General features: G+C 48.1%; 1 protein-coding gene across 3 annotated transcripts in view; it reads left to right on the forward strand.

Annotated features, from left to right (window-relative positions):
* The first annotated feature begins 1,016 nt into the window (after window positions 1-1,016).
* The window catches only part of ELF5 (E74 like ETS transcription factor 5), a 44,331-nt gene continuing 19,807 nt past the window's right edge, over window positions 1,017-25,540 (forward strand). The window contains exons 1-2 of one of the 3 annotated variants that reach the window (XM_086677703.1): window positions 1,017-1,442; window positions 20,125-20,249. In XM_086677703.1, the coding sequence (XP_086533829.1) occupies window positions 1,387-1,442; window positions 20,125-20,249 (181 nt within the window). In that variant the 5' untranslated portion in view covers window positions 1,017-1,386. Of the gene's footprint in view, window positions 1,443-12,862; window positions 13,018-15,150; window positions 15,341-20,124; window positions 20,250-25,540 lie in introns of those variants that run through there. The other 2 variants (XM_086677704.1, XM_025928307.2) reach the window with 2 other exon arrangements.

Genomic DNA, 25,540 nt, shown 5'->3' on the forward strand with positions numbered 1-25,540 from the left:
CCTGACAGGAGGTGCTATGGTTTAGAAAGGGTCAGGAAAAGCCTCTCTGTGGAGCTGGTAGGTCACCTGACACTGACAGTAAGACAGATACATGTGAAAGAAATATCATGAGGGTGGCAAGCGGGGGGGGGGGGGTAGGGGGTAGAATCCACATGACATGGTGGCTGGCTTTATTCAGGGGCTCTGAGGAATGAATGTCGAAGAGGACTTCAGGCTTCCGTGTCTGAGGAAGTAGGTAGGGAAATGATAGTGCTACTCAGTTCTGTCCAATTTACTGAGCCTGCCATGAGGGGGTGGGGCGGGGAACACCCTGGGGAAAGGCACAGTCCCTTCTCTTGGGGAGGTGACCATCTCCATTAGGATTTCCCAATGAGTGTCTGGTGGGACACTAGCTGGGGGGGGGGGGGGGGGGGGGAGGGGCGGTGCTAATGGGTGTTACTAGAAAAAGGTGCTCGAAGAAGTTTGGGAAACGCTGGGTTAAGAAAAATTAAACAGGTTTCTTTTCTGAAAGATCTCTCAGAGCTTTAATAGGCTGACATGCCCGTCCTAACTTAGCTGGCTGGGGACATTTTTCTTCACACAGTATTTCAGGAGACTAACATTTCCCTGGAAAGGGGAACCATGTTCTAGAGAAAAGCCAAATGGGCCAGTATGTAAAGCAGGGTCAGGTAAGAGCTATAGAGGAAGAAGACCTGGAGATAAGGGAACCTCTAAGAGAACAGAAGGCTGCAAAACTGGGGAGGCCCATAGCTGCCATGAGGCAGCCCTGCCTTTGGCTGTCCTCCCCCCCCCCCCAACAGGCCTGGCTTCACCCAAGCTCCCCTGGTAACCTCTGAGTCAGCCCCCCTCAGGGCCAAGTTTAGCCTCTGACTGACTGGCTGAAGTGGTTGCCTGACCTCCCTGGGCCTCCACTTACCCTTCTATAAAATGGGGATAAAATATTGCCCTCCCTCTGCTGGGTGGCACGAGGCTCTAGTAATTACTATTTGGCAGGGTGCTGAGGTGCTGACAAACTCTGTCTGACACATTTCTCCTTGGCTCCTCTGGTCGCCACACCTCGCCTTCGCTGGAGACCACGGCCGTGGGCAGCCCCCTGCAGCCACGCTTCACAAGGCTCAGCAAGCGAACAGGCATCACTCCTCAGGTGTCTGTCTCTCTCTTTTGGTAGCTCCTGTCAAAACCCGCCTACCCTTCTGCTAACCCCTGGGTTTCGCGGAGGTGGGAAGTCTACCTGCGGCCGCCATTCCCGGGACCCTGCTGCACCTGGGAGGCTGCGTGGGGCTGGGGCACCCAGAGGAGGCGGCTTCCGCCTGGAGGCAGCCATGCGGTGTCCCTCTCGCTGAGGAGGAGGGGCCCACCCAACCAGGGCCCTCTCTGGACAGGGTGATGACAACATCAGAGGACCTGAGCCCAGCCCAGCCTGGCGGAACAAGTGAGCTAAGGTGGGTGCTACGTGTCTGGGTGTGCAGGGAGAGGAAAGGGCCCCGGTGGGAGCGGGAAGGCCGGCGTCCAGAGGGCAGGACTCACCTTGCCCCAGGCCTTCCACCAGGGGAGACAGGGGAGCGACTCCTTTTCCAGGGAGGAAAAGTGAGTATCTGCTTTCAGGTGCCAAGGAAGCTTCAAGGCTCCTATTCATACCTTCTAACCTCTGAGCCAGCCCCCGTCACCACTCCTATGGGGTAGGACAAGTCTCCTTATGAAGCGCCACGGTCTTTTATAGCTAGGTTTTCCCTTCGGTCTCCCCCAGAAGACTCATTTTTAGCCGATTTCATCCAGATAGGGAATGCTGGGGAGTTGGCAAAGCAGCGTGTGACACCCTTGAGTCTAGGCTGGAGTCCTTTGGGACAGCCCTGCAGGTGACTAAAGTAATGGCTGGTCCCCAGTAGAAGGATGGGAAAGGAGCAGTGGTCAGGTGTCCCCATGTGACTATGACACGCCAGTGTGCACCCCTGCAGAATGGGATCATAATGATGTTAAGCTCTTTCAGTTGGCTGCTACTGGAACTCGTTCCTGTGTACTGGGCATTTTCCTGTTCATTCTGATGCACACCTTGCTTATTTGTACCGACATACCTCCTACTCAGCCCAAAGCATCCCCTCGATAGTGGCTTTGGCTTTCATCCTTGGCTGAATTCAGCTACTGTAAAATTCGTAAGAGAGAGATGAGCCCCCTGCAGGTGTCACTGCACGTGTCCAGGCCCAGGGCATTGAATGCCAGGTTCAAATCCAGATCTCCTCTCTCCTGGAAATTGAGGGATGGGAAGGTCATCCCAGGGGAAACACAAGATTGGGGAATGACGTCAGGGGCCTGTCTAGCTCAGTTTCCAGCCCCCGCCCTCTTTAAAAGCCATCGCTGTCTTTAGCCCTAGCGTGTTACCAAGTGACTTGTCAATGTCAGAGGAGCCGTGCAAGGAATCTTTGGCATGTTGTTAACCTCATTCCAACATGTAATTAGCCTAAAAGGCCTCCTCGCTGCCTCCATTCAGCGTTACATCACAAAGAATCAGATACTTTACTATTTGCAGGACACAGTGAAGACTTTAAAGAGTTAATTATGGTTCACCAGAGCCTGTCCCCAAGAGTCCAAGATCCAGGAATTAAACTGTTTATTTTCAAGTGTCAGGTCTTCCAGACAGCATTCAGGGCAACTTCCTCCATGGAGTCTGAGACTGACATTCCTTTGAAAGTAGACCCACCAGGGGTCTACACAGTGGTGAACTGGAGGCAGTAACTTGATTTGGGCCTTCCTCCTAGTCTTGGCCATGTGTTTTCAGAGATATCATCTGCACAGCGTCGGAAAGAAAAGAGAACCGAGGAGAGCTGGAATTCTACTTACCCTCCTAGTCCCATGGGGTGAATCCAGCTGAAGCCATTTCTAGCCTCTGAGCTGGAGAGACCAGCAGTGTGGCCAGAGTTCAAAGGGAGTTCAACCCTAATCTGGATGTTACAATCTGAGCCAATCTAACCGTGCAGGCTCTGAGGACATTATTATCAGCCAAGTGTAATTAAAGATAAAATAGTTTTATTAATCAGCTTCCTAAGGAGGCTGTGTTTATCTGATGGCTGTGGGTATAATGTGTGCATGGCGTGGGGTGGGGGGGGAATCTGTGATGTGTGTGGTTGGTCTATGGGGAGGATGGGATATTAGGGGGCATGGTAGATATGGGGGGGGAGAGGGGCTGGGAGTGGTATCTAGGTTTATGTGGGCTCTGTGCATGAGGGAGAGACGGGAGTATATGTGGTAGCACTAATGGCCTGTGTGTGTGTGTGTGTGTGTGTGTGTGTTTGCTCAGGTTTACATAGCTGAACTTGAAATTGTGCCTGTTTCTCTACTTGCATTTGTCAGAACTCTGTCCCTGCAGAATACACTTTTCCCTGTGTGTACTTGGCTGCAGTCTAGAGAGTTCTCAACTACAGATTCCACCTGCAGGTGCCCTCTTTAGCCACTAATTGTCAGCAATTTTCAGATCTCATCTCCAGGCCTATCTTGGCTTGCCTTTAATGTCCATCACCTTAAACCAGTTTGTCAGTTGCAAGCATTCCCGAAAGAGCAGCACTCCTCCTGAATATTGTTTGGCCTGAGCTGAAGTCAACTCCACCTACCTCTGGGCAGGAGAAATGAACTCCTTAGGGCCCAGACACTAAAGCTGTCCTGCACGAAGTCTCCGTTCTGGTTTAAACTTGGTTAAACAGTGAGTGGCCAGATGGGTGTCAGGTAACACTCCCAGGCCAGGATCCCTCCTCCGTGAGGGTGAGCAATTGCCCAGAGTAGAACAGGCACAGAGCCAGCCCGGCCATCTCCCCCCTTCCCCCCAGTCTACTTGCAACATTAGATACCAGGACCGGGGCCATGTCTGCTGCCCTGTTGCACAACTTGCCGCTTGCTGTGGCTGGAATGCTTGACCCCAATTGGTAATTTCCTCCTTCAGAAGGCCTCATGCAAAATCTGCCCTCTGTCTTAAGGCAGAGGTGCCACCTAGACCTCGCCCAAAGTGACAGCTGTAGCCTTAGCCTGGGGTGGATACAACCAGAAAGCTAAAAGGCCCCACCTCCAAAGGGGAGGTGGCATCCATTCTCCCCTGCAGGAAGGTGCTACACGCACAGGGCTCGCATAGAAAGAGGTAACGTGGGCCAGCTGGCAGCTCCATGACCATGTGGCAGATCTGTTGGCCACCCAGTACAGCGAGCTGTGGGGATTCCTGGAGCTTCTTTTGTTCGCAGAAGGTCATATTGGAACCGAGGAAAACAAGTTTGGGTGGGGGAATAAATGTCTTATAAAAGTATCGCTGTATTTCAGATAATTAAGGACTATTGCCAAATACAGTGGCCTTCTCCTAACTCCCAAGGTTGATAAACTTTTGATGGATACCACATAAGGGACTGAAAATGAATGGACGGAAGGATGGATGGATGGAGGGATGGATGGATGGATGGATGGATGGATGAATATCTACCATGTGCCAGATGCATACACCTATATTATTTCAATTAGTCTAGTGAGTAGATAATATTATTCTAATTTTACTGATAGGAGACTAAGGCTTGGATAAGTTTAGTAGTAGTAGCAGTAATGAAAATAATAATAATAATAATGGGCCACCTGGGTGGCTTAGTTGGTTAAGCAACTGACTCTTGACTTTGGTTCAGGTCATACCGTGCACTGGGCTCCGCATTGACAGTGAAGAGTTTGCTTGGGATTCTCTCTCCCTCTCTCTCTCTCTCTCTCTCTGCCCTCCCTGCCTCTCTCTCTCTCAAAATAAATAAACTTAAAAGACATAAAAAATTATAACAATAGTTTGTAGTAGTACAGCCATCATTTATTAAGTATTTAATATACACCAGGCACTGAGCTAAGTATTTCTTATATTACATTATCTCATTTAATCCTCACCAAAATTCTAGGAAGTAACATTTATTTACTCAGGCTTTTGGATGAGGAAATTGTGGCTCAAGGAGATAAGTAAATGGCTACCAAGTGACAGCACTGAGAGTGGTACCCACATCTACCCACTCCTTCTAGTACTGGTTTTTCCTTAGCTACCTTCTCATCTGGCTTTTGCTCCTTGGTTATCTGTTGAATCACCTGACAATGTTCAGCCAAGTCCCATATCTCGCTGGTTCTTTGGAACCAAAGGGACAGCTGTTGACTCAAAATGAAACTAAATCCTGCCCACCAGGCTTCACACACCAACAAGGAGTTAAAACGCCATGTCATGAAAAGAGATGCAGGCAAGAACCAAAGAAGACACTTGTCTACTCCCATAGCTCAGCGACCCCAGACGTACGCCCTGGGGAATGACAAGTTCCCACCGGGAACCTCCCCGGGTTTGCAAGTTCAAGGCGTAGAGGAGTGAGTGTTGGTGTGAGCCTTTGGTGAGGCCGGTCAGCTTTCTAAATTTGAGGCCTCTCCCCTCAGATTTATAAGTACCAGGAACCCCTGGATTTCAGTTAGGATATGATGACAAACTCTGTGATAAAGGGAGAAATCCGGAAAATTCAAAACAGTGATAGACCGAACTTTTGTAAAAAAGCACAATGCCTACATTCTTATGCCATTCTGTGTTTACAACCAAGACTCTTTCTCTACATGAGCTCCTGACCAAAAACCAAACTCGGGAAATTTCAGTGTAATGTGGACCTTTGTCCTTTTTAATGGCGAATTAAACTGTGGGAAGTAGTAAGAGATTGCAAGGAAGCAGCTATTTGGAAACAGTATTTAAGTTGGCAATTGGTGGAAGAAGAAAACCCAGCAATAACCTCCCTAAGAAATAAGAGCGTGGTGCTGGCAAAATACGTGGAAAACACACAAGAGAAAAATCAAAGTTTTTGACCAGGTCTCGTTGCTGACCCGCGCAAATTTTCCCCTGAAGAGCAGACAAGATCCAAGGCCTCCTCAAATTCAACTGGCCGGACACTCTCCCCATCCATAACCAGGATCCAAAACTCCAGGGCCAACCCTCCATGAGCAGTGTCGGGGGATCGCCTACTCATCCTCTCCTACACATTTGCAGGTGTCCTCTTGTTTGAAAGAAACTCTCCTTCTGCTCATCCCAGGCATCACAGAGCATAGTGGTCAGGCAATCCTAGGATTGAATCCTGGCTCTGCTACTTGTAGCTGTGTGACCTTGGGCAAATGACTGAAGCTCTTTGAGCCTCAGTCTCCCCTTCTGTCAAATGAGGATAATAACAGCCCCTACTCCTACAGTTGTTGTGCTTGGCACATAATAAGCAACCATTTTTAGCTGCTCATGCCAATTTTCATGGCCCAGCTCAAATGCCACGACCCACGGGAATTTTTTTTTTTTCTGACTGTTCCAGCCCTTACTGACCACTCTCTCTCTCTCTCTCTGAAGACCTACAGCCCCTAACTCAAAGTTTGGCTTGGAATTATATACTCCCTCTAAGAGTTTCCTCATGAATTCTCTGTTGGAGACGCAACTAGGTCTTATTTTTTTTTAATATTCCTGACAATACTGGTCGTGTGTGTGTGTGTGTGTGTGTGTGTGTGTGTGTGTGTATTTAATAACTATATATACCACATTCACATTTTAATATTTCTGAAATCAGGATAAGGTTCATAATCTATCTATCTGCACATTTAACATAATGCTTTCTCCCCACGATGATTATTTAAGTCAATGATGTATATTATAATCAACAGCATCTTAGAAATAAGATTTGGTTGATTGATGAGGATAGGTCAGCATGGATCCAACCACAAAGTTCCCCTAGCAACCCTCCTCACCCTCCATCCTCTATCCTCACACCCTGTCCTGGTGAAAGACATGCCTTTGGATGACAACTGGCACAAGTGAGTTCAATCTGGAGGCGTGGAAGTCAGTCTGGTCACACACATTATCGGACTACATGTGTGATCATTCCCACTGATAGGCAAGGAAACTGAGGTTCAAATAGTTAAGTTTACCCAGGAAATCTGGTGTCAGCCTACCCGTAGGAAGAGTAAATCTTTAATGATGGAATGATTTTATTTTCTACTGAAAGCCTCACCTCCATTAGTGGGGTTCCTGGATTAACCAAGCTAATTAGCCATTGCTGGAGGGACTGGTCCATTTGACACCCAAGATTTCAATGGTGGCATCATAGCGCCATGCTGCCCCCCAACCAACAGCATGGACTGACCCTAGGAGTCAATGTCACCCATTCCTCAAATTGTCACCCCCAACAACTCTTTCAGAAATCAAGCCCTCATGTCTATGTTGTAGGGGACTGATGTTTGGTAGGAAAACAACAGAAGAAAATTCTGTCTTCAAGAACCCTCCCTTTGGGAAGAAAGACATTCCTTGGCTGGGCCTCCCAGATCTAGGTCTTAAAAAGCCATTATTGCTTTAGATTCATTCAGGCGGACCCAAAGCATGGCAACTTTGCTTAGTTTGATTACTAGTGTCTTTACAGAAAAAAAGTGAGACGAGAAATACAGTCATGCAGTTGTGATAGCCCTTTCATAAACATTATCATATTTAACCTTATAACGACAAAATCAGGATTCTTGTCTTCATTTTCATTATGCGTCCGCCAATCATGGACTTTGCCTCTGTTTAACCTCCATTGTGCCTTCAATGCCGGAAATCACACAAAGACCCATTGCCTCTGTGAGGCTCATGGCCAAGGTGGGATTATCAGGGGAGCTACCTCACTGTTGCTGTCTACTGAATTGGGGCTCCTGGTCAGGAGAACACGAAGAGCTAAAGGGTGAGTTGGATATAGGGGACTGGGTAAAGATACCCGAAAAGGAAGTAAGGCAAATACACAATCAATCAACGAGAATTTCTTGAGCACTTCCTTGTGCTTAAGTGCATGCTGGGTGTTTTAGGGGCGAATAGGTTTACAACTCTTGTCCTTACTTTCAAGGATCCTGCCAGCAACCTGGGATACCTAAGAAAACTGGTATCTCTTCAACTTAGATTCTGCCTCTTCCAGAGGTAACAAACCATAGCATGATGGTGAAGCTTGTAGACTCTGGAGCATCTGCCTAGGCTCAAATTCTGTTTTGTGTTCTACTGGCTGTGTGGTATTGGGCAAGTTACTTGAACACTCTATGCGTATTTCCTCATTAGAAATTTTTTGATAATAATAATGGTGCCTGTGTTGGAGGAATGATGTAAGAAATAAGTGATTTAATACATGTAGCATGCCTAGACAGTTCTTGGCACCTAGAAAAGGCCTGATAAATGGTAGCGATTATGCTTATTCATTGCAGAAGGGCAACATTATCCTACTTGATATGGTAATGCTCAAAGGTCAGCAATCTCGATCAACATCTGCATTTCTCTCCAGAGACCATTTGGCGAGAACTTACTCTGCACCAGAAATCATAGTAAGTACTTCCAGATGAGGAAACTGAGGCCCTGCAAAGTTCGTGCCTCGTCTAATGTCTTCCATGTGCCAGGAGTTTATGGTCATACACACTCACTGACAGAACACTTTTCATTCTTAAACGTTTGAGCCAATAGAGCATTAAAAAGTAGAATTTCTCCAAAAGACTCTTTTCTAAATATAATACTGGGAGAATAGAGACAGGAATCCTGATCCAAGACTCATCCATTTCACCGTCAGCCTGCAAATCTCTCTTGCTAACGGCATCATCCATGAATTTACCTAAATGTCGTTTCTTAGCTGCCATGCTTTCAGCTTACGCTGCCCGTTGGGGTGGGTGGTGAGAGCGGCAGATAGAGGGAGAGAAGATATGACTACAGAAACACTGGCTCAGGTTAAAGAGGGCAAGCTCAAGGAAGAGCACGGAATCTATTACATCTAGTAGAAAGAATTGGGTAGGAGCCTCCAGCCCTACGTCAAGTGGCTTGTCTTTGAATTTACTTCCATGGTACATGCATGTATTCAGTGCCTTCTCTGTCCCAAGAGCCATACTAAGTACAGGAAGTCCATGAGGTACCAGAATTTCCACTCTACAGTGGGACACAGACTATGTCTGCAATGGCCATAAGACCCAGGGATCTTGAGCCAACAGAGAGGCCAGGGTCCCCTCAGAAGGCAGCGCTGAGGCCAGAGCAAAAGGAGAGAGGCTCAGGCCGACCTGAGCTCCTCTGTCTACAGCACAGTTTTAACCCTGGGCAGGCCCAAGTTCAACCCAGGCTTGGCTACCTCCCAGCTGGGTGACACCCAGCAAGCCTGGGACCTCTGTTTCTTCATCCTGAGAAGAGGGTAGTGATAGTTAATTCCCAGGGCTATTATGAAAAATAACCATGGTAAGACAGGTAAGCATTCTAGCACAATGCCTGACACGTGATAGATATTCTATGCATATGATTCTTTCCTCTCTGACCCCACACAACCACCCCAGGGACACCCAGAGGCTGATCACAGTAGTTAAGAGGACAGGTTCTGAAGGCAGGCAGCCTGGACTAAAATACTCGTTCTCACATTTATTAGCTGTGTGACTATGGGCAAGTTACTTAACCTCTCTGTGCCTCAGTTCCCGCATCTGTAAAATGGACATATTAGTAACCCCCTCATCAAAGAGTTGTGAGAATTTTAACGGAATGAATGTATTAAAAGGTAAGCTGAGGCATATGTAAAATTTTCTTTTCTTTTTTATTTTTTTTTAACGTTTATTTATTTTTGAGACAGAGAGAGACAGAGCATGAACAGGGGAGGGGCAGAAAGAGAGGGAGACACAGAATCTGAAACAGGCTCCAGGCTCTGAGAGGTCAGCACGGAGCCCGACTCGGGGCTCGAACTCATGGACCGCGAGATTACGACCTGAGCCGAAGTCAGACGCTTAACCGACGGAGCCACCCAGGCGCCCCAAAATTTTCAAGTGTCTATTTGAGCAAACATCAATTCCAATCAGGCATCACCAGATTGAAAGTAGTCAGCCGACAAGAGCTAGGGGAAGGCCTTTTATAGAGCAGACGTGGAAGCAAAGTAAGGAAATTATTTGATAGGGTATAGCTTAAGCACTTGCCTCATTTGGGAAAGGCTACTTGGGCTGTTTGCGATTGATGGTTTTTAAAGGTCACTTTTTCAGATCCCAGTGCATTCACAATCGAGTCTAGCTTAGGTTTCGGTTTGCTGACACGGGCTACCAGCCATTAGAGCCACTGGAGTCTAGCGCCCTCCTTGTTTAATTGCTTTGAGAAATCTAACAGCACATAGATAATAGAGCGCACACTTGCGTAGGGCTCCAGCCACTCCCCAGGTCGTAGTTCATTCAATTCACACAACCCTGTGAGCGATATTCTTCTTTCCCATTTTCCAGATGAGGGAACTGGGAGGTCCGGATGTTAAAGAAGCTTCCCAGGCTTACCCGGCCAGCAGGTGGCCAAGCAGGGACTCAAACACAAGAAGTCCCCTTCCATAATGTGGTCTTGGTCACTAGGTTGCTCTTATGAGCCTAATTAGTGTTACCTGTTGTTACTGGGTGTTGAGACATCAGAAGGATAGGCTGGAAATTCTAAAATGTTCCATACTGTCTTCTGCCCTCCTCTTCCCCATCCCCAACCCCCGCCTCTTGTCTTCGACCGACATCCACAACACAGTTTTTATAAACTTAGGGTTTGATGTTATCTAAGATCTCCACTCTAATCAAATTTAGGTTCGATGAGATAGTTAGACTTAATTAGAGTCAAATTCCTCTTTTATTTTGGTTTTTATCTTAATCACCCCTTTTATCCACTGGTCCAGAAGCCTGTAATTTCACACATAGGCCCTCGGAGATGCCGTATTGTACACTCAGGACCATGAGACAAGAAGAGTTTGTTGTCACACGTATTCACTGCCAGAGAACTTTTCACTCTGAAACAGTTGAGCTGAGACAGCAGAGGAAAAAGAAATGTAATTCCTCCAAAAGACAACAGCGGAATACTATGCTTTCCGTGCAAAGCTCTCCACTGAGAAGAGTGCATGTGTGCAGGTCCAAACGTGAGAAGCGTTTCAGAAACCAGCGACAAGGTGGGTCCCAGCAGTGTGGGACCATCTCAGTTCCCTAGACGCCAAGGAGCAAGAGGCAAACCACAGAATGTTAGAGCTTAGAGGATTCTCAAAGAGCATCTAATCCAGTTCTTTGCAAACTCTTTTAAAGTGCAGATTCTTTTGTTCAAATGAAATCTTACCCTGGAGATTTATATAAAAGCTGAGGTGCCCTTACTGAATCAGGGAGGAGAGGTCTAGAGCCCTGACCCACTGGGCTCCCATCCCCCCGTCCCCAGCAGCACTTCTGGGGGCTCCCTGGAACCCCTGGGGTTTCCCGAGAATTGTCTGAATGAATTTGAACATCGCTATTCCCATCGAAACTCCTCCTTTTAGGGGCGCCTGGGTGGCGCAGTCGGTTAAGCGTCCGACTTCAGCCAGGTCACGATCTTGCGGTCCGGGAGTTCGAGCCCCGCGTCGGGCTCTGGGCTGATGGCTCAGAGCCTGGAGCCTGTTTCCGATTCTGTGTCTCCCTCTCTCTCTGCTCCTCCCCCGTTCATGCTCTGTCTCTCTCTGTCGCAAAAATAAATAAACGTTGAAAAAAAAAAAAAAAAAGAAACTCCTCCTTTTACCATGGGAGGAAATGAAGCCCAGAGAAGCTGCCCGACTTGCCTGAGGTTACACAGCAAGTCGGTGGCCTTATCTTCCTTCAACAGTTTTTCCATGACATCCTGAGCCCTCCAATGAACGGCCTTTTGTTTCTCCACACTGTATGTGTGTGTGTATTTGTGTGTTTGTACCCGTGCCCAGAGTTCCCAAGAAAACCTAACGAACCAGTCTCTGCTTTCACTTCAAAGATTGGAGTCTGCAGTTTGGACACAGTGGCTTGGCTATGCAACAGAGCTAGAAGCACAGTGCAAAAAAGGCATAGCATTATAAATGTCATCCCATAGGCCACCGGGGACACTGTATTTCACAGCCTAAATTAGGTCGAGTTTCCGCTCCGGAGGGGAAGTACTACAAAGTGGGTAGTTCTCACTGCAACACCAGGGAGCTGGCAGGCGAGTCAGGCCCCCAGCCTAGTAGCAGCCGACACCTGACTGGGCCATTAAACCTCTTTCTCCATCTACCCGATTGGGCCACTAAACCTCTGTCTATAAGGGGGGGAGGGGAAAGGGAGAAAGCCACCACATGGCTCACTGCATTTGGAGATGCTAGAAGTTAAATAAGTTCATGTGTCTGATGGTTTTGAGAGAGAAGGTAGAAGGAAGTCCCCACATCGGTCTACAAGCTGGCTAATGCCTTCATCGTGTTGCAAGGCATAAGGTTGGAGGAAATGGTGGAGAGAAGGGGGGTTCTAATTGATGTGCTTTGTCAAGGAAAATAACTCACAAGGGGCTTACTCAGTGCTTCCCCTGCATTGCCTCATGTGACCCCCAGCCGCCCAGTGGGTAGGTATTGTTGTTTGCATTAGAGCCACTTATTATCTAGCTAGTTAAGTTATTCAAGGTGACACAGCTAGAAAACGATGAACCTAGAATTTGAATCCCAAACCATCTAGCTGCAAAGCCTGTGTTCTTAACCACTGGCCCATCCTGCCTTTGCTCTTTGCCACATGGGGGGGGGGGCGCGTGGGGGTTAGGGAGAATGACGTGGTATACGTAAGTGCAGGACTCCGCCAGCCCAGAAGGGAGGCGGCAGAGACAGATACCGGGGCTGAGTTTCAGAGTTTCCCCTCCAGCTTGCATGAACGAGAATTCCCAGCAAATGCACTGCACGTTCCCCGCAAAGCTCCCAGCGGCAAGAATTCTCAGCTTGTTTACTGAGTCCCCTGGAAAGGGGGGGAGGGAGGGTGGGGGCGGGTAGTGAGCTGGGCACAAAAACAGGATAAAGGTAAACTTTCTGCATGTGAGAACCATTCCCCCCCTCCAAGGAGCCGTGTCACACTGTATGTCACCGTCATCAAAGGGGCTGTGCGTAAACCTGAAAAACCAAACGGACCTGTCTGTAGGTGTTACTTATATCACAAGGCTACAGGTGCCTTTATTTCCACTGTATGCTGGTGCTGGGAGCGCCTGCCTTCTCTTGCCTTGAAAGCCTCCTCTTTGGACCTAGTCACCGCTGTCCTCACGTAAGCACCTTTTCTTTGCTCTTTTGGAAGAATTATAAGGGGTGTCAGGGCTTAGAGGCTCGGGCTGGGGCCTGGGACCATTCATCTTGTCTCCAGCTCCACATTGCCAGCCCCCCTTGCCAGTTCCATCAGTCACAATGCCTCCTGGGAAACGTTTGACTGGGATTTAAATGCTTGCCCGAGAGAGTCGGTTTTGCCTCCTCGGGCTGTGTAACCACCCCCTTCCTAGGCACTCCCACGCGCTCCGGATCGCTTGACCAAACCAAGGGCAACTGGTAGAGAATATGTACAGGCACTCAATTCTCTACCCTTTCCTAAAGCTGTCTTTAGGAAGGGAAGCTAGATTTCGCACTGAAAAATATTCGGCTTCAAGGAGAGCCTACCATCCCCCTTACTAAGCTTCTTTCGCCACTGGCCTCCTCGTGGCTCCCCCTTGATACAGAGAAGAGAGCTCCCTTATTACGGTTTGGGCATTTTTCAGGAATGTGTCTGTACATGATAGCTTAAAAGAAACCCGTTTTGCCCTCTCCTCCCACCTCAGTATATAGACCGCTTCCAGAAAAGCAATGCTTAGGGTTTTTCCACTGTATTCTCAGACCTTTTCAAAGACTCTGCCCTGTGTGTGGGGTTCGTGTGCATTTGCCCCCTGCTGGCAGCCACTGGTAGCACATGCCCCCTTCACCTGAAGCCGGGGGCCCTGCGTTTGGACGAACTTACGAATTTTACAAACTGGAAAGGATGTCCGAGGTCATAAAGTACAACCTCTTCATTTTACAGATGAGGAAACTGAGGCCTAGAAAAATAAAGGGATTTAGGGAGACAGCTTCGTGTTTTAGACTAAAGGCCCAGGGAGAGGGGTTGTTTGCTCCTGAGTGAAAGCTTAATTCTTTGTCCTCATGTTGTCTCTAAGAATGTTTTTCATAACACAAGGTCTTCTAGGCAGGCCCTTTCACAGCTACCTCTCGGTTGCCTTTTTTTCTCAGAAGTCACCATAATAGCAAGCTTTTAGATATATTGGCGACAGATGATTTTCCCCCCTCTGGCGCAGGAATAAGTGTATTATGCCCAGACCCCTGCATATATTATCTGATTTTATTCAATTCTCGGGACATAATGAGGATCGCGTGTTAAAATTCCATTGAAAAAAAATTTTAATGTTTGTTTATTTTTGAGAGAGAGAGCGCACGCGCATGAGTGGGGGAGGAGCAGGGAGAGGGGGAGACAGAATCTGAAGCAGGCTTCAGGCTCCGAGCTGTCAGCACAGAGCCCAAGCGAGGGACTCAAACTCACGAATCCCGAGATCATGACCTGAGCCAAAGTCAGACGCTTAAGCCATTGAGCCACCCAGACAACCCTAAAATCCCATTTTAAAGGTAAGGCACTTTAAAGATGAGTTCAGAGAAGGGCATGGGTTTTTCTATAGTGCACCTTGTATGAGACAAAAATAAAGAATTTTGACAGGCTGGGTAGTAAGAAATGTGGCCTATGTTCCTTGTCCTTGTGGGTGGCAAAGAGAGAATTAACCCCCAGAGGATTCAATCCAAAGCCGATGAGCTTTGGATTGGAACCCACAGTAAACCGTGGGGCTTACCTTTTGCGGGTCTTTGCCACACCTTCGGGAAAACAACTAAGAACAAACCAGCAAGCTCCTTAAACAAGCTAGAGGAAAATGAGGAGTCACTTGTCAAGACAAGAGCAAGTCTGTTCTCGCAGTTGCTCTGCTTTCTCCTAAAACAACTAACTATTCAAGCACCCCAATTATTTCACAGCAAGTGTCAGAATAGTCCACTGAGTTTTCTTCCATGTGTTCCTTCTTAGAAAGGTCCAAAGCAGCGGAAATTGACCATGCCTTGCCCCCAGGGCTCAGGACCTGGTGGACACTTAGGTGTCGCCGAGGCTTTGAAGGAGAAAAAACATCTTCGTCCCAATGAGACTGCCCAGGTGGTGGGATCAGGGAAGGCCCTTCTTGCCCCCCGCCCCCCACCCTTTCCGTGGTTTCCACCTTCATGGCCTTGTTCTGCCTGGTGATGTTTTGGTGCATAAACAGCCAATGTGTAGATGCTTAATTGGGTGGATTTTTGGTCACATGCCCAGAGTAAAGTTGATGATCTCTGCCAGGGTCAGGAAGGAATTTTCCTCCTCTGGCAAACTGGCCAAGCCTGGGTGGTTCGCTCCTTCCTCTCTCTCTGGAAGGCTGAGCAGAGGTGCCTGTTTGCTCAGGGCATGGGCACCACACCTGTGATTGCTGCCTCTGACTCCTGTGGGGGCAGGAAGCCCACAGGACTGTCCCTCTGACTGTGCGGACCGTCCCTGTGCATATTTGGTGAGTGAGCCGGCTCTCAGAAGGGTTAGAAAGCCAGTAGAGGCACCAAGGATCTGAGCTTCCCTGCTATCACTGTCTCATTCCAAAAGGTACCTGTGGCCAGCCTTTCTCGTGCGTGGAAGGGAACCCACCTGATTCCCTCCCCTTGTGTGGATTGTGCTTGAGCCTTTCCTACTTACTAGGCAGCTACAAAGGTAGTCGTGGGGGAAACTGATTCCAAAAGCTGTGGGTGTGTTGATGGGCAGTGAGTGAGGGTCCAAAGTGCTTAAGGGATCTGGCTAGCCCAGGCAAAGAATATCTAGAGCCCACTGCTAAAAGTAGCGGACATAGGAGGGAAGGGAGAATAGGAAACTGGGGGAACTTGGCAGAGCTGAAAGTTTAATCTCCATTTGTATTGGTTGGATTTTACTCCAACTTAGCGAGCTTGCTTGACCACGGTATCCAGTATCACCAACATGTATGGGTACGTGTGTGCGGGCACATGTCTGGATGTGAAGGTCCATTCAGGTGGGTGCCTGCAGAAAATCATGGGGCCAGGGCACATCTCAGAGCCCCCCTCATCGGTGGGTTCATTTAGTGAATGAATAATGGAGACACAAGAGGCAGAATCATGGCCCCCAGGCCCGTGTTCTTTCCATGATGACAAACCAGCCAGCACCTCAAAAAACAAAACTGTGTGGCTAGAACAGGAGGCCCAGGACCCTCCTTGGATCTCCCCTCTTGTCCTGTGGCTGACTCCAGGTCTAACCCAGTGCTTCTCAACCATGTTTTCATTGTCGTCCCCACTAAGGAGGCTTTATAGATAATGTTTTCATAGTCATTACTACTGCATTACCACCCCCCCCCCCATAGATACCGTTTATGTTTATGTGTATCATTTATGTACCGTGGCCCTTCAGAGGACCATGAGACATAATAATGTCTAAGATTTATTTTGACCCCCAAGAACCAATGTTTCCCCTCGGGGGTCAAGGTCACCCCCATTGGGAACACACGGTCAAACTTCAAGCCTGGGCCTACCTATTGCTGGAACTCAATGTACTGGTTGAGAAATGGGGCTTCAAATAGCAGTTCTTTTCCCCCCTACCCTCACCCTGTTCCACCTACGTGAAAGAAATCTTAAGAGCTAAAATGTTCAACTATTGCAAGGACTTTCGAGGGCCTAGGAAGCTAGGCCACTGGGTACCAACTAGTCATTATTCCTGAACTCTCACGCCTTAGCGTATGCTGACTAAGTGGCCAGAGTCTTTTGTGGAAAGACCAGGGTTAATGATACCCCCTCCTACTGTAAGAGCAAAAAAAATAGAAAAATTTTTTTTAAATTTGACACTTTTATAAAAAAAAAACATTTTTCCGAGAAGCAAGAAATAATTACAAAAAAAAAAAAAAAAATAGCCCATGGTACACCTGAGAGCCCTTTAAGAAAACTTAATGGATATAATTTGTCAGAGAAGGGATTACCAAAGGGAATCAGATCTGATGCTGCGTACAGCAGTAGAGAAATTGCAGGGCAAGTAAGTAGGTTGGTATTAAATGGAAAAGAAACCCTCAAAGGGGGTAAATATCCTACTGATGTAAAATATTCCTGATTTTTTATGATCAAATTCAATTTACCAAATGACTTTTGAGGTGTAAGTGAAGAAGTGCTCACTCCTGCTGTTGTGGTTTTTAATCTGGAAAATTTCTAATTGATGGGGAAGACCTGGGACAGTTTTCTATTTTCTTCCATATAAAGGACACCTCTCCTTTCTCCAAACCTCCCCGTGAAGGTCATGTCAAAGGTCCGCCATCTTCTTCCTCGGTTTTCTGAGACTTTACCTTCAGCCGTCACTTAGGGGAGCTTTTCTGAGGTGGCGTCCAGAATGCAGAAGGGGCTTTGGGCTCCAGCGGCCCTTAGCTCCCTCATAGCTCCCGCCCCCATCCCGTTTCATCCTACCCCCAGCTCAGGATATAAAAGCAGCCAATCCGTGGGAAAATCAGAGTCCAAACTCAGGCAGCCTTGACCTCTGTTTGCTAGGCTCCCAGGGGGAGATCCATGAGCATGATAACCCACCAAGCAGATTAACCCTTTCTGGGCATCAGAAAAGAGGCTTCCCAGTGAGGTCTGGTGATTCTCTAATAATGGCCCATAAAGGGTGCCAGAGCGTGAGAATTTGTACTCGGCTATTTCTCTGTTCTCTGTTAATATCCAAATGTTCGTGCACATTTGATGACGATAATGACGGTAGATCTTCAAGAACCCCCAAAGAATCGGCCTTTGATTCTGGAATCACACAATCCCTGCCCTTCTTAGTATTGAGGTCCATTTGATAGGTAAGTGTGTTAGGGGTGTGTCTATAGGCAGATGTGACTGTGAGTGTTTCTAGAAAAGAAAGCAGATGGGCCAAAATTCGGAAACCTTAAGCACTCTCTACAACACAATGTTGACACCCATTGACCTTGAGCAAGATACACAAAGTCCCTGGGCCTTAATTGTCTCAACTGTACAATGATGGGGTAAAAGGAAAGATTGGACTAATTCTGGACTTTTCAACATGTGGCATTCACACCACTTACTATACGAGAGCTAGATCTGATCAGAGGTAGGAAAACTTGTACTTAAAGGGCCAGGTAGTTAGTATTTTAGGATACACAGGCCAAAAGGCAAAATCAATTGTATTAGGTAGGTACTTATATAACCATTTACTATGTAACTATTTACAACTGTAAAATCATTTTTAGCTGTGGACCATTCAAAAATAGGTGGTGGCCTGGAATGGGCCTTTAAGTTGTAGTTCGCTAACCTCTGATTTAGGTGTTGCATGGGCCAACAGCTTTTATTTAAATGCCTTTGTTTTTATGCATGTTAAAAGGATACCGACTTTCCATTTATCATGGCGATACCAAGTTTTCCTTTTAAATAAGCTTATTTAAAAGGAAATAAACAAACCTATAAGTAAACAAAAAAGGAGTTGATTTTTTTAACGGATTAAGTAAATTATCGGGATGGTAGGCAAATGACTAAAGTTTGTGAAACACGGGGCTAGATGGTTAATAAGCTCCTGGCCATCTGAAAATTCTATACGCTCAATGTCCCAAGACCTGGCATCCAGTCTTTGTTCTGACGCTTACCTACCAGCTGTGTGATCTTGAGCTGCTGGGTCCCCTTTGCAAAGTGGGAACAGAAGCACCCTACCTCGTCAACATTATTGTGATAATCAGAAAAGAGAAGTCAGGCAAACAGATTTTTCTAACCCACCAAAAATGAATTCTTTTTTTTTTTTTTCCCCTAAAATGTGGGAATATGGGAAGCAGCAAACTTGAAAGATGAGACCAGCATGGGCAAGAATGCACACGAGTGAGGGCCCCCAGCCCATTCCCCCTTTCCAGCCTTGACCAGACGCCTTCTCCCAAATCTCCCTCCTCGCCAGTGCGGGCAGGAAGTACAGCTCTGTGATTAGGACCATGACTTCTTAAATGGGCAAACCCAAATTCCACCACCTGCCAAACAGGTGGTTTGGGGTATGTTACCTGAAATCTTAGAGCATCCGTCTGCATCACTCACACAGAACCACTACCAGAATCTGAATCTGTCTCAGGGTGTTTGTCCCGAGGAGACCATGAATAATGAATATAAAGTAGTAAAATGCTCAGCACAGAGCCCAACAGGTAGTAAGTGTATGTTCCGATTACCACAGATCCTCACTCCCTTAACCAAAACCCCGAGGCTAGATGTGCTGCAGAGTTCAGAATCCTTCAGGTATTAGGAAGGTTTTCCAGTGTATACACTGCAGAATACAGAATATTCCTTCTAGGAATCATAGGAACCATGTGTGTTGTATGTATCATATGAATATTCATCAAGTAGAATAAGTAAAACTATAACTATAGTTATATGTGTTTATACACATATAATATGTCACTTATATACATATACATGTATACATATATTTAGTAGAAGTTTTCTATGCCTGTATACAGACGTGTGGATATAATATATACATAGCCGTACATAAAACTGTTTAACATTAATGTAGAACTGTTTGGCAGGGGGGGGAGCTTTTCTGCTGGAAAATAAGTTTGCACCAAACACACACACGTACTTTCAATTTCGGAGCTTTTGGATTTCAGGATTGTAGGTAAGGGTTTGCGGGTATATTACGTATAGCAATTCTTGCCCAACTTTCAGAAGCAGATCGTTACACAGTATAAGCCAGAGTTCAGGGGTCAGATGTGAGCCGGTAGGAAAAGTAAAGAAAAAAGCAGTATTACATCACAAGAGTCTCTATCTTAAAACCCGAGCTTTGCCACTTACTGGCCATGTTACGTGGGCAACTGTTTTTCAACCCCTCTGCCTATGTTTTCTCATATACACACTGGGGATAGATGTACAAACCTCACGGGATGTGGCAAGGACTGAATAACGTCATTGTGGCAAGCACTTAGAGGGGTGCCTGGTTCCTAGGAGGCCACATGTTTGTTATTAAAAACCAAGCGTGGGGCAACCTGGGTGGCTCAGTCAGTTAAGCGTCCGACTTCAGCTCAGGTCATGATCTCACAGTTCATGGGTTCGAGCCCCGTGTCGGGCCTGTGCTGACAGCTCGGAGCCTGGAGCCTGCTTCGGATTCAGTCTCCCACTCTCTCTGCCCCTCCCCCATTTGCATTCTGTCTCTCTCTCTCTCTCAAAAATAAATAAGCACAAAAAAAAAATTTTTTTTTAATTTTAAAAAACAAGTGTGCCCAGCTGGGGGCTCCTGCAGCGTGGCCCTTGTCTGCCTCCTCACAGTCCTCTCCTGCCGTTGCAGGGTGATGTTGGACTCAGTGACACACAGTACCTTCCTGCCCAACACGTCCTTCTGCGACCCCCTGATGTCGTGGACTGATCTGTTCAGCAATGAAGAGTATTATCCTGCCTTTGAGCATCAGACAGGTGCGTACATCCAGAGAAGCCCATCTGAGCTGGGAGAACTGGGGCAGGAGGTGGTGCTGGCCTCCAGGAGGCAGCAAGGCCATGCTGGGGGCCTGAAAATGCCAGCGCTCACCAGTGTGCAGGGCAGAGGACTGGAGGAGGTCTGGGCGACAGGAAGGACAGCTTCTGCAGAGAGGAAAGCACTGGAATCTTCACCCAAACTCCTCCCAGCTCTGTGGCCTTGGGGGCTCCACTAACTTCTTCAAGCCTCATTTTTGCTAGCAGATGATAATGCCAATTTCTTGGAGTTACTGTATTTAAACAATGTAGTGGAAACAAACTCTTAGCCCGGAGCCTAGTAGACTGTTATTGCTTGTTCATTATGGTTTTAGCTAACATTTGCTGAGTACTAGCATTGTTTCAGGCCCTGCACCAAGCACCCACCCCATCCTTATAGAAGACCTAAGAGAAACAAACAATTATGATTTCCATTTTATGGATGAAGAAACTGAGGCACAGAGAGGTTAAGTGAGTTGTACGAGGTCTTACGGTTGGTTAAGCTTCACACGAGTTGACTTGAGCACCTGTTCCCTTAACTCTCCTACATGGTCATCTTACAAATGATATTACCGTGTGGTTATTGATATTAATATTGCTGGCTTTCTCTGAGCTTCTATTTCTTTATCCCTAAAGATGATGAGAAACTCTCTGAGGATTAAAGGAGCCAAACTGCGTAAAATATGTAGCTTTGCACAAAGCAAATGTTCAGTAAACACGAATCCCTGCACTGACCCCCAGGCCTCCCTTCCCCCCGCCTCATCCTCTCTTGGCTGGTCTTCTCCACCTAAAAAGGAAGCATGGGGCCTTATGCAAATCTGCCAAAGGGAAGCCAGCTGAGCTTTGCCCCACAATCTTTCTGAGGGCCTCTGTCCCCAGGTGCTCGGGTGACTGCACATCACAGCAAACCTGGCAGACGGCTATCGCGGCAGGTGCACACCCTGAGGCTGGTGATGCGAGTCCTAATCAAGCTGTCAGTCCTCGCGGGGCCTTAACCCTGTGCATCCCAGCTTGGCGTGGTCCACACTCAGGGGCAGGAAGCAGGTGGGTCCATCAGAGGCCACGCCTCTGAGGATGCTGCAAAATGTCCCCCACTGGAAGGAAGCCCCTGCCTCCAGGCCGGGGGCCAGGGCCACACAGACAGACTTGAAGCACTCACCTCCATAATCCAGTCCTGCACGGGCTCCCAACACCAACCCATGCATACACGCATGCACATGATGTCTCTCGCTCTATCTGAAGGGTCCTGAGTCAGCCAGATACATATTGCAATTCTCCTTAAGGCCTAGAAGCACCTCGTTTCCTGAATTTGAAGGAAGAAAGTGAAGGCTTACCTGTCCGCCTCATCTCCCCATATGCCCCATGATGGAAGGACGCAGAGAGAAGGTCCTTCCCTCCACCCATGCATGACCCAGACCTGCCATCCTGGGAGCCCCCTCTCCCTGCCTTCTCTGCCAGGTGGCAGCTGGGGTGGTGGCGGGAGGAGATGACCTCAGCTGCCTGCCCCGGGGAAGTGTTGCAGGCATTGGAACAGTTTCTGGGGTCATCAAGAGCTCGGGCTTTGGAGCCAGGCATCCTAACTGTGAAGTCTGGCTTTGATATTTAATAACTGTGCCGTCGTAATTTCTCGTGCCTCAGTCGTCTCATCTGTAAGGTGGAGATAGCTATAACTCCTACCTCGTAGAATTGTTGCGAGGGTGACTTGTTAATATACGCAAAGTGTTTGGGACACAGTCAGGCACAGGATAAGCACACACATGTGTTTAAAAATGAAGGACTGGCAGGGCGCCTGGGTGGCTCAGTCGGTTGAGCAGCAGACTTCGGCTCAGGTCATGATCTCGCAGTCTGTGAGTTCGAGCCCCGTGTCGGGCTCTGTGCTGACAGCTCGGAGCCTGGAGCTGTTTTGGATTCTGTGTCTCCCTCTCTCTGACCCTCCCCCATTCATGCTCTGTCTCTCTCTGTCTCAAAAATAAAATAAACATTAAAAAAATTCTTTTAAATAAAAATGAAGGACTGGGGCGCCTGGGCGGCCCAATCATTTAAGCACCCAACTGTTGATTTCGGCTCAGGTCATGATCCCAGGGCCGTGAGATGAAGCCCCACATGGGGCTCAGCACTCAGTGTGGAGCTTGCTTGGGATTCTTTCTTCCTCTCTCTCTCCCCCTCCCCCACTCAAGCTCTCTCTTCCTAAAAAATAAATAAATGAAAACGAAGGACTACTTTCAGTTTGGGAAGATGAGAAAGTGGTGTTTTCACCACAGGCAGTGGTGATGCACAATAATGTGAATATACTTAATGCCACTCTATCTACACTTGAAAAGGGTTAAAATGGTAAATTTTAGGTCTATTCTACCACAGTAAAAACAAAACAAAACAAAACAAAACTGAAGGGTTAACAGAAGTGATCACCAATAAGACTGTCGATGGGGCTGAAATCCAACAGCCGTACATAAAAAGACTGAGGCCCCTGCATTTCCATCAGTGTAACAAGGGGATGGACCAGGTCTTTGCTAGAACCCTTTCCAGAAGCTTCTCTGATTCCTGCACCACAGATGCAGCCTTCTTCTCCCACCACCCGTTGAGAAAATGTAAAGTCCCACCAAGGCATGCGGCCAGTGAAGACAAGATATCCTCCAGGAGTGACCGAGCTCCCAAATACTCCCGGCTTTGGAGTTGCCACCTGCCCGCCCTGGATTCCAGAAGTTGCTGAATGTCTCTGACCTCCCAGAGGTGGTCAGAGAAGCTGGATGTGAAGGGTAGCAGAGCACTTCCCCAGGCACTGCGTGGGCCCTGGAGGCCCTGGCTCCCCGCCGGTGGGAGGAGTGACCAGCAGGGCCTCCCTCTGTCCTTTCTCACCCAGAGAGGTGACGCGTCCGTCTGAGTGTCTGCAGCCCTCTCTGAGAAGGATGCAGCACGGTCACCTCTGGACACGACCCTGCAAACTTCCTGTACTCCGTGGCCAGTGAGACCTCTCTGCAGCCTCCATCTTGAATTCGCAGTTGTCCCAATGGCAGCTCCCTGTTCGAGTCTGGCTGACGCTCTCACTGACCACCAGCACCGTGACCTTGGCAGGTTTTTTCTCTAACATCTCTGGGATATGCCTTCCCAGCTGGAACGGCCTTTGCCTCTTAGGGTTGGCAGGACGGATAGTACACATAGAAAGCGTTTCGTCAAACGCCAGGCACTTGGGAGGTGCTCGCCGTTGCCAGGAACACCTCACGGTCCTGCTCCTCTCTTCAGTTTTCGCAGTGAACAAAAGCAACAAAGGTCTCCTTCTCATCCGTTCCGATTCAGAGTTTGACAGCTTCGATACTTGGAGACCAAAGGGAAAGAAAAGGAGAAAGAAAGGGTGTGCCCGCCGGACGAACGATGTCTACAAGAGGGCAGAGAGGAATAATCAGCTCAGTCAGGAAAACCAGCTGTTTTCACAACCTTTTCAAATGGCTTTAGCAGACAGCGGCTGAATTTGTGCCCTCCCCGCGCTAACCACAAAGGGTCTGACCTGCTCTTCGAAGCGCGCCTTCTGTGTGGGGAGTGGATGGTCACAGATTGCAACATGCCCTAGAGTTTCATTCACTCGCCCTGGCGTTCCCTCCTGCCCCCTTAAACTAAAGGACTGCAAATACTGGACAATTTTATCCAAGCGTGGCAGGCGTGCTGCATATATTTTACAAGCATACGAGACTTCGTGAAAGATTTCCCCGCTCAAGCGCTGACAAGCCACGGAGTATCCTGGCCCCGCGCTGAGCTTCTGGTGCTCCATCCTGAACCTCCCCACACGCCCACACGCCACCCTCCCGCTATTTGGCAGGGTCGCCACACCACCAGGCGGTACCCCCTCTGCTCTGGATTCTGGTTTATACTTTGTCGGCAGCAGCAGTTTCTAGATCGGGGCAGTTCTGGGGGTTCCTGAGAGGTCCCTCAGGGACCTCAGGTGACAGTTGAGAAGGCCAGGCTCTGGCTCCCCCTCCCATCCCCACGCACCTTAAAGACAGTACAGCACGGTGGTCACTAAGCCTCAGGTGTAGACGCGGAAGTACACGTACCCGACCTACTGCTGGCTCCGCTGCCTACTCACTATGTGACCTGACAAAGGCATTTCACCTCTCTGTGCCTTACTTTCTTGGTTTACTTTGTAAAATGGGCGATGTGATCTAGGACCTGGTGGCACAGTGTGGACGATACCAAGGGCACAAAGAGTCCGGTATGCTAACTGGTACATCCTAACACTCGTGCATCAACTATTGTTACACCGGGGGAAATTTTATTTACATTTTTTTGATGTTCTTACTTATTTTTGACACAGAGAGAGGAGGAGCTGGGGAGGGGCGGGGAAAGATGGAGACAGAAACTGAGGCAGGCTCTGTGCTGACCGCAGAGGGCCTGACGCGGGGCTCAAACTCGTGAGCCATGAGATCATGACCTGAGCCGAAGTTGGATGCTGAGCTGACTTAGCTACCCAGGCACCCCTGGGAAATTTTATTTAAAGAAAGAACTTTATCTGAAAAGGTGCAAAACCTTTTGAATATTAATACACAGAAGATCAGGGAGAGAGGCATGTGGGTCCCATGTGGGCTTTTCTAAGCAAGATTCATGTGCTGGGTATAGAAGTCTGAGAGCGCACACAAAATAGAGTCTAAGAATTTCTAAGTCAAAACCAGATAAATAAACAAAATCCACTGAAAAGTGGGAGATGAGCCCATGGCAGTGATCACAACCCCACGAGCACCCCCTAGAGACAGACCTCAGCACTCACCACCGCTACCCTATCTGGCACACACCTGAGCCTCCTGGGCAGCTGTGGCCTCAGGACCACTCAGGGCTCGCTGCTCCCTGTCCCTTCCTAGCCCCACATGCCCCAGGCCACAGCCCTTTGTTGATAGCCACCAGCCCTTCCAGTGTTTTTCCCATCCAGTTTCTTACGCTGCTCCGGGCTTCCCTCCCATTCCACCATCTCATGGTCTAAATCATTCCACAGCCTTGGAAGGAATGCTAAGAAGGGCTCTTGGATGGAGTTAGACCATCTCTGGGAGGAAACCTGGAAACAATTTATCATTTCAGGCTTCCCCCCTCATAAAGTCCTTCCTTTCGGTGACAAAGCCACAATTGATGGTGCCCCCCTGCTACCCAGTCCACTCACCGGCTCTCTTCAGTGCAGCCCCAGGCAAAAAACTTTCCCAACTCCCTATGCTAATAAATCATGCTAATTATGGTCCAGGCTGTCTAACTCGGGCCTCCTCTGACCCAGACTGTCT

This window comes from Puma concolor, chromosome D1, assembly GCF_028749965.1.
Source record: "Puma concolor isolate L17-30 chromosome D1, mPumCon1.1.hap2, whole genome shotgun sequence".
In the NCBI taxonomy this organism is placed as follows: domain Eukaryota; kingdom Metazoa; phylum Chordata; class Mammalia; order Carnivora; family Felidae; genus Puma; species Puma concolor.